Source organism: Squalius cephalus (genome assembly GCF_949319135.1).
Source record: "Squalius cephalus genome assembly, chromosome: 15".
NCBI lineage: Eukaryota > Metazoa > Chordata > Actinopteri > Cypriniformes > Leuciscidae > Squalius > Squalius cephalus.
In genome coordinates this window covers 31,773,269-31,782,403 of record NC_137136.1, presented here as the reverse complement: position 1 = coordinate 31,782,403, position 9,135 = coordinate 31,773,269, and the positions used below count along the sequence as shown (strand labels likewise).

The 9,135-nt window shown below is 36.6% G+C and overlaps 1 protein-coding gene across 1 annotated transcript; it reads right to left on the bottom strand.

Annotated features, from left to right (window-relative positions):
- Positions 1 to 550: 550 nt before the first annotated feature.
- On the bottom strand, positions 551 to 6,557 carry dctn3 (dynactin 3 (p22)). The gene is made up of 7 exons (XM_079894222.1): positions 6,370 to 6,557; positions 5,336 to 5,420; positions 5,167 to 5,253; positions 4,530 to 4,613; positions 4,344 to 4,402; positions 1,741 to 1,800; positions 551 to 1,590 (listed from the first exon to the last, which is right to left on the bottom strand). The coding sequence occupies exons 1-7, from the start codon at positions 6,469 to 6,471 to the stop codon at positions 1,504 to 1,506; spliced, it is 564 nt and encodes a 187-aa protein (XP_079750348.1). The 5' UTR covers positions 6,472 to 6,557; the 3' UTR covers positions 551 to 1,503.
- Between the last annotated feature and the right edge of the window lie 2,578 nt (positions 6,558 to 9,135).

Here is a 9,135-nt window from a genome sequence, read left to right as displayed (position 1 = left end):
TTGTATCCTCAATATGTCCTGAGTAAGGGGAAAAAAAGTCCCGAAGAATCCCATTAGGGGAAAGTTTCGAAAAAGACCCAAATATAGCCTATTCATACGCCTATCCATTATTTCTCTTACGTGAATAGGGTAAACATTTTAACCTTTAGATATCACCATGAAAATTACTGAGTTGATCACTTACATCAAGACAAACAAAAAATGTATTACAAGTTTTTTTCAATTGTTTGTTAACATGGACAAACGGTGCATAATCTAATTATGAATGTGGGTCATTGACGAATAAGGTTTTTAAAAGTGTAAAAAAATAGAATGGAAATATAACTATATTTGAAACCATTTTTTTAGTTGACCTAGGTGTTAACAATAAGATTTTGTGGTTTGTACAATCAATTAACACTGTTTTTTGTCATTTTTTACAAGATGTCACCAAAAAAGTCATTCGGTTTAACCACTGATTTGAAAGTTAAAAACTGATTTGACATTGATGTTGAGATACTATATAGTGTGTACCACAGAAGAAATATAAAAAAAAAAGTATCACTGATCTCAAAAATGTATAATCATTTATTGGACTACTCTAAACACTCCAACATATTGAAGTAAAACATTGCACAGGGAAAGGAGAAAAGGGGAAATGTAAAAAAAGAGAGCCTTGTCTGCTTTATATTTGTATTGTAGTTCCTTTAGTTATTAAAAACATTATTCCATTTAAATATTTACTATATCGGTTTTACCAAATGACCTTTTGACACTTCAAAATCTTTAAAATACCTTTATATGTAGTAAAATTAATGAATTTTTGGATTCAGTAAAAGAGATCAGGTTGTACTACCTTACATACTTTGGATGTTACTTTTTTTTATTATTATTAAGGCCTTTGGACAAAAAAATATGACCCGTCACGTCATTGACCCATGTGCTAATTTGCATAAATACCACAACAGATCTAAACATTGGGTATAGCCATGGTGAAAATGTCTTGTTGAACCTTGTTGACATATAACAGTAAAATACTTAATGTTAAGGTCTGAATGGAACCCATTTAGGCTACCCATGAGCATTGTACCAAAAAAAAAGACATACAACAAACTCTACAGCACTTTGATGGTTTATTTATGGTAGTTTAGGAGGTGAAACTTTTCTAAAGGCAGTGGGGAAAACATCAGCCTCATACACACATTATCCTCACAATTGCTGGAATAAATAAATTAAAAAGCAAAACGAGTTCCTCAACTCTTTACTTTAGAGAGGAATGGTTGAAATACATTTTCCAAGCACATCGTATAACAGGAGAAATGTGTAAACACAAATGTAATGAGCATTTAATACAGTAAGAGAAGCATATTTGTACAAGATCAACGGTAGGCAAAAGCCTTACACAACACTTAAATACAACAAGGTATGTTTAGGAATGACAGTGCTGTTTTATTAATCATATCTGTAATGAAGACTGCTAAATGCAACATTTTACAGTGAAACATCAATCTAAGCATTAAAATCCTAATCTATCGGCTGGCCTTGCTTGGGTCCTTCCAGCACACGCAGAGTTTCATCCCACTGTGAAAACTGTTTTGATAAAAGAATCATCTGTGAAAAGGTTAAGGATACTAAGGCATTCATGCGAAAGAATTCATGTTCAAAAATGAGCTTATTGTGTGTTTTTTGGCTGCAGGGACTTTTGAACACATGGCAATTGAGGAGGAGTCTTTTTTTAACATTCACTGCAAGTAAGGATACCATTTTGTTGTATTCTTCAAACAGCCTTTTCACTTCAGCAGACAATTCTTCATTCTGGTCCTGTGGAAGTCAATCACGGATCATATATGTTTGTATAGGAAGGAGAATCAGCATGATTCACAACATGTTCTCGTTTAGTGATGGTCAAACCTACATGTAAAATCCAAGATTTATACAAAGAAAACCCTACTCCACTCCACCTGCAAATGTGCATAAGAGACCAAAGGTGTAAAAAGTATTGGAGTAATAGTACTTCACTACTATAATTATCATTGGTTACACTTTATTTGATGACACTTTATTTTAGTGTCCTTGTAACGTATGTTACATGTACTTACCATAGTAATAACAGTGTAAATTATGCATAATTACATGCAACTGACCCTCAACCAAACCCCAATCCTAACCCTATAGTAAATACATAATTAAACTGTAACAAGGACACCTTAAAATAAAGTGTAAACCTTTATTTTAAGGTGATTGTGTTACAGTGCAATTATGTATTATAGTACTGTGTAATAATAATTAACTACCTGTGGGGTTTGGCTGAGGGTTAGTAAAATTAAGTTTTGGGTGAACTATCCTTTTCAGACACAGACTTTGACTTATCGTAATGTGTTTTTATGATAACCATCACTGTAGATGGATGCACTTGAGAGTGAACACGGTTCATGATTAGTCTTGACTATTAGTCTGAAAATCACTATCAAATGTCAAACCACTGTACGATCATCTGCTGAAAATATTCAGGTAACAGGTTTAAGGATATCGGTTTAATATTACACGCGCCGTCCAGTTAAGTATAATAATAGAGGACATACTATGCTCTTTTAATTTTTGATTATGTTTTTGAAGTGTACTAGAATATGTTTTCATGCTTTAATGTTCAAAATGTCAGTAACGCTCTGTTTAGTTCCTGTCTTTATGAAGCCCCTCCTTCTGAAAAGCACAATGTGCTCTGATTGGTCGACTGGAGCAGTGTGTTGTGATTGGTCAACCACTTCGAGTGTGTTTGGGAAATGTCCCTTCCCATAACCGTCAGTTTCAACACACTACTAACTAACTCAACCAGGCCCCGCCCCTTTATTCTGCGTATGAATTATTTAAAGGAGGAATATTGTGACGTGTTCGTTCCGGAAGAAAACTCAAGACTACAATGGAGGCGTTTCAGGGAGTTCAGAAACACTGACACTGATATAGAGAAGAACTCCCGCTGGAGGGACTTTGTAACTTTGCAGAGCTTATTCATGCTCAAACCGCAACATTACACACTAAAGAAAGTTGAAAATGTAAAAAAAACATAAGCCTTCTTTAAATCCTTAAGCACAAGTAAGTACTTACACCTTAAAAGGTGCAGTAAGCAATTTTTGAAAAATGCTGTTGAAAAGTGACATAGCACCAAAACACACTTGTAGCCAATCAGCAGTAAGGGGCGTGTCCACTCATGATGGGGCAGGAGAGAGAGATCAGTGCTCAAGACAGACATTAGCAGAACAACGGAGATGGCAGAGAACATGCAAAAGAGGAAAAGGCCAGGGGAACATAACTTTAAAAAGAAGAGTTACGTTCAGGCAAAAGGTAGGACACACTTTAATATCGGAGAAGCTTTCCGGCGCTGGAGAGACTTAAAGAGCGGGCAGGCTTGAAAACGGACGCTGAACCTGATGTTACTTTATTTCTTCTTGATACATGAGTAATGTTGGTTTTGCAGTGTTTCACAGAACTAAGATATGCTGTCTTTTGCTTGAATATACTCGTGTCATCTTCGCTTGTTTGTTGATTTGCATTATTAGTATTATTGTAAGCCTGGACCGTCTAAACCTCCTCCACCGCCTCTTTCTTTTTTTTTTTATTATACATAAGGTGAACACAGAACACAAAAACAACAATAAAACAGCAGTAATAATAACAGCAATGAAAAAAAAAGCAGCAACGACAAATATAATAATAGTAATAGTAGAAGTATTTAAATAGTAATAGCATGTATAATAATAATGATAATAATATTTTGTGGTGATGGTAACACCGCCTGTTTCAAGCATCGGCTCCCAAAGTGTGTCGGAAAAGTGAGATAACACACTGTTAATATATGTTTTTATTTTGGCTCCCCTTTCAGTGATACCCATAATCTTGTCACACATGTAATTTATTAGTTGCTTGCACTATCGTATTATGTAGGGATTTTTTTTGGGGGGGTGGAAGGGATGACTTTACCATCGCAGGAGTAGAGGAGCTAAATAACAATTAGACATTCGACCTGAACTATCATAGTAACACACATTGCTTTCACTTATTGATGACGTCAGACCCTCAGGCGGCAGGCACAGATTTCAACATAGTAATTGCCTGTGTTGCGTAGCGTATATGTGAATGTGGGGGCGAAGGCATCAAGAAGGTGTGATCCTTTAGTGTAGGGGCAAGTTTGTTTTGGTGATTTCAAATCGCTTACTGCACCTTTAGATGTAGACTTTTAATTGAGGAACATTTTTTGAACAGAGTACCTGTACTTTAACGAGTGTATGATTTCTCAGTACTTTTTACACCCATGGGAGAGAGCACAGAGGATAATGGAGGTAGGAAAAGTTTAAAAATGTTTTAGTTACCTGCTGTTGAATGTGAATTTGTGACAAGCGCTGCACTTTAGTGGTCAACTCTGGAACCGCTGTAAAAACAAGATGAGAGGGGGGGGGGGGGACACAGTTTTGTTAATAATACATCCAGATAACCTCAAAATATAAGAAAACAGTTACTTAAATATTTGACAAAAATAGATGTGGCCAGTGTTTTACCTTTGATGTGGTTGCTGTCCAGAAGAGGCTGCAGATTGTGAACCTGCTCCAATAATGTGGCCTGGGAACGCAGAAACTCTTCCTCTGTAGAAATAGGAGGAGGAGATTATTAATACACTGCTGAAATAATTAAATCTATACAAAATCATATGGGCCTGGTTTCACAGACAGGGCTTAGATTAAGCCAGGATTAGGCCTTATAACGCTGACATGACCAGGAGAAACATTGTGCCATGAACAAACATGTTATAGAAGGCTTTTTAATCCGCAATCACCAACATTCACCATGGATTTAATGTAGCAACGCTAACTGTAACCATGGTGTTTTAGCAGAAATGGTCGAATGTTTTTACATTATTCATTTCGGGGTTGATACAACCTTTTGAGAGTGAAATTCAAGCACTTTTAACAGATGATCACACAACATGTTCCAGCTCTTCAGGAGGTCTGCTTGTACTCCTAAAATGTTCAGTAAGGGTCTACAGTGCTCTTAGTAAAGTTAGTCTGGACTCTGTTGCCCTCTTTAATTTGTGTTTGCTTGTACAATTCACATTAGTGGTACTTTACGTCCAATGTAAAATCAGGGTCCTGAAGCAAAACCTATTGGGAATCACATGGGTGAAAAAAGTGCACTAACCTGCAAGAATGAACTCCAGTTTCATTGCATCTGGCACAGCAATGAAGTCTGTGAACTGGGGGTCCAAATACTTCAGCAAATCTTCAACTGATAGAAAAGATTAATTTATAAATGATGAATGAACATATTAAAACATACACAGGATTTTGATCACAAATGTTACTCTCACTTTTCTTGTGCAGGATCTTGACACGCTCTCTCTTGTTTGCTGTGTTTGCAAGAGCACTACTGATCCTTGTGAGTGATTCAGCACACTGAAGGACGGAGAGACAGATTATAAATCCAGCAAAAGGTTAATCAGGTTATATATGAAGAGTTACAACTGGACATGTACTTTACCAACATCAAGTTTTTTAGGTAAAACCAAATAGTTTATAACTTTTGATAACATTTTGCATACATTGTTCTGAATGGTCCTGCAGCATTACACATTAGTTTTTAAAGTATAAATATTCCATGTAATCTCGAAATTAGAATGAACTCGTGAATGACATTTCGCTATTTTGACACATTGTTTCCATCAGAACCCCGAATGCTGCTTTCATTTTCATTGCAACTTTAAATGGTATTAATGTGAATGTTAAGTGAGTGGTGGTACATTAAATCTAGGCTGTGTCTTAGTTCAAGGGTTTTCTATCTTTTAAATGCCAAAGACCCCCAACTATTATCATCTTTGTGTGATGGACCCCCATCCTAATTGGTTTTAATCAGCTATATATTTCATGTATAAAGACCCAATTTATATTATAAAAATGTATATTAAAAATATGGTTTAAATATTATTTGGAAGACTTTTTTTCACTATACTGTACTGTACTGGTTAGAAACTAGGCTATATTATTTATTAAAATGACATTTGAAAGCATTTATTTATTATTTTAACAATTTGTTTAAATCAACTTCATTAATTGAATTTAATCTTATTTATTTTTTCATAGGTTTATTAGTGTAATTTGTCTGCTGCCACGCCCGCAAACTGAACAGCTCTCAGTAAAGTTACTGCATCACAACACTCAATGCCAGCATGCCATTTCTGACAACCAATGCACATTAAAACCATATAATCGTCAGCAAGAATGAATGCTATTATCTCGTGAATATGATCTGTCAAATCCACAACAGTAAACACAGCTGACACTGAGACACACACACACACAGAGAGAGAGTGGTTAGAGGGCTTTAGGCGCGTCTGAGGCGAATCACCTTCACTGGTTTATTGTTTTTTCCTCCTCTTTCCCCATGAACGCGTTTTTCGAGAACTTGAAGTCGAGCATCCAGATCGTCCAGATTGTTTTTCCCTTCCATTTTGTTTTTTGGAACTTGGTAGCGCTTCTCTAACCCGGAAATGACGCTTCGGACAGCCTCTTCTTCTGCACGTCACAGCGCAGTCCGCCAACACCAGTAGTATGGCGAGTGGATCATGCCTTAAGCCGTTTCTCAATATGCGAACTTGTCTGTACTTGTGTTCTTGTGGACTTGTGAAACGTCATCAGTCGCTGCCCTAGTACTGTTCCAATTCAAAGTTCACATCTAGCCAAGTCCAGTTCGAATCCCCGGATGTGTTCTTGATCCGCCCCTTTTACCGAGGATGCATCGAGAGGTGACTTGTGCGGACTTCAGACAGCCAGGTATCCCAGAATGCATCTCACACCAACCAGCAAGCGTCAATAGCAGAGGAGAAACCCCGCGTAATTTAAAAATACTGCTATAATTGTGTCACAAAATGTAGTTTTAAGAGTATTTCAGGCGAGAATGTAGTTGTTAAAAGCTCGAATCTTTGGTTTATTTATAAAGATAGCGCCTATTTGAAAATTTGATCTGACGTTTTCGGAGTTTTGAGAACCAGGCAATCGGACGCTCGGCGCTCGTACCCCGCCGAGAACAGCCTCTCTCGGCTAGTGCTGCTGACTTGCCGGTGGCTCGGATGTCGTCTAGTGGTTTAACATGAGATATAAATCGTCTTGTGTATATCCAACAGGCGATTTATTTATTTTATTTGTCTCATTAATGTATAATTTGTTCCCTGGCAAAACGTTTTAGCTGAGAGCAAAGTGAAGTTTCATAGCTTTATTTAACGTTAGTCTATTTAAATTTAACGTTTTAGCCTAGAGAGCTGACTTATGTTTGACTGAATCGTTGGCTTTATTGTTGTATAGCTTCTTATACCTTTTAGGCTACTTATACTTTTAGAATGGCTATTATTGATCATTAAAACTGACATTTAACAAAAAAGGTTATGTCATTTTATTTTATATATTTAAAACATAGCCTATACAATATTTTATTATAGTCTGCATGTTGCCTATTCTCTTCACTGTATAGGCTATACATATATGACACAACCCTGTCTCTTTTTGCTAAATATTCGTTTTAATGATCAATATTATAATGTTTTTTATTCATCATATTTTTAAAATGAAAACAAAAAGAGTCAGGGTTGTGCTTTATATTTCGTGTTGTTGTAAATATGCAGTGAAGATAATCAATTGCGTTTCCTGAACCACATTTGTGTGGCCATTATGTTAAAGATTTTTTTTAAATGAAAATGAAAAGAGGCAAAGTGGTGGTTTATAACATATTTCGTTTTATTTGTAGCCTAAAGAGATAACCTGAGTAGCCAGAGCGAGCTGAGTGACGCTATCAAGTACGCCGCTGTTCCATTTGCAGAATTATCGGACTCGCGTCCTCCCGTCCTCGGGAGTTCGTTCTCCTGAGTCGAACTTGTCAGTCCGAACTACCAAGGACTCAAGTCCGAACTTTGCGTACTTGGTATTGAGAAACGGCTTAAGTCTACCCTGAAGAAGGCGAAGGAGCAGTCTACCCTTCCGTTATGGAACGCCGTTGGGGACAATACTTATTATATGCAACGCGTGAAATTTGGACGCATTAACACGCACAGTTTGTACGCGTAAATACGAAGTATATGTTCGGGTGTCGCGTCAGACCGCACAACAGCCAATAGCGTTGCTCTATTTAGGATTTCATTTGCATTTGTGATGCGATGGCACGTTGCTGTGTACATATATAAACATCAGACGACATTTCTTTCCGTGAGGGATGATGTGCTGTTAGGTAAGCAAATACCTATGCAAACGTCACACGTAACATTTGTTCGTGAATGAGATCGTAATTTTACGTTGGCATGTACATAGGCAAGCGTAAAACTTTAGAGTCAATGATGCATTTATACGTTGGTTGTGATGTCAGTGCTGTGTCATGCTGTGGCATCTCATCCCGTTTGTACTCATGCAGGTTTTTTGTCTCCGGTAACGTGGAAAAGTGGATTGCTGATGGAGTTTTCGGTTCCTTGCCACTGTTGCCTTTGGCTTGCTCAGTTGGGGATATTTTGGGAATATTTAATTTAATTTTATCAATCAATAAATTTACACTAGAAACAAACCTTGTTGTGTTATTTTGGTTTATGCTGTGAAGCTGCTTTGATGCAATCTGTATTGTGAAAAGCGCTATATAAAAATACTTGACTTGACTTGATGGCTCTTAGAATTTTTTTATTAAACTGTCAAAGAACTTTTACAGACTGCGTTCAGTTGGCATCCTCTTATAACAGGCTATATAACATATGTTAACATATACAACATACAACACTGGATACGGCCATAGCCAGGGTTTAATAATTAGTGAGGTCCACGGTGGGGTGTCAATAATTATACATAATAGAGCCAATAAATGCCATAAATCATTCAACTTTAATAAATACAATGAATAATAAAGTTAGCAAAGGCTAATACTAAATACTGTGGCTATTGTTTTTTCAAAATGACTGGAGTAATCTCCGAGTGGGCCAGCATCAATCTGGTATGAGAGACTCTGGAATGCTCCTTGAAGTCGGGATGTCAGTTTGACTGGAAATAATTAATACACATATACTGTATGTATACTGTATATGTCAGATAAAAATCTAATAACAACAATATATTGTAACAATCACAAATTTAACAATTATATTAT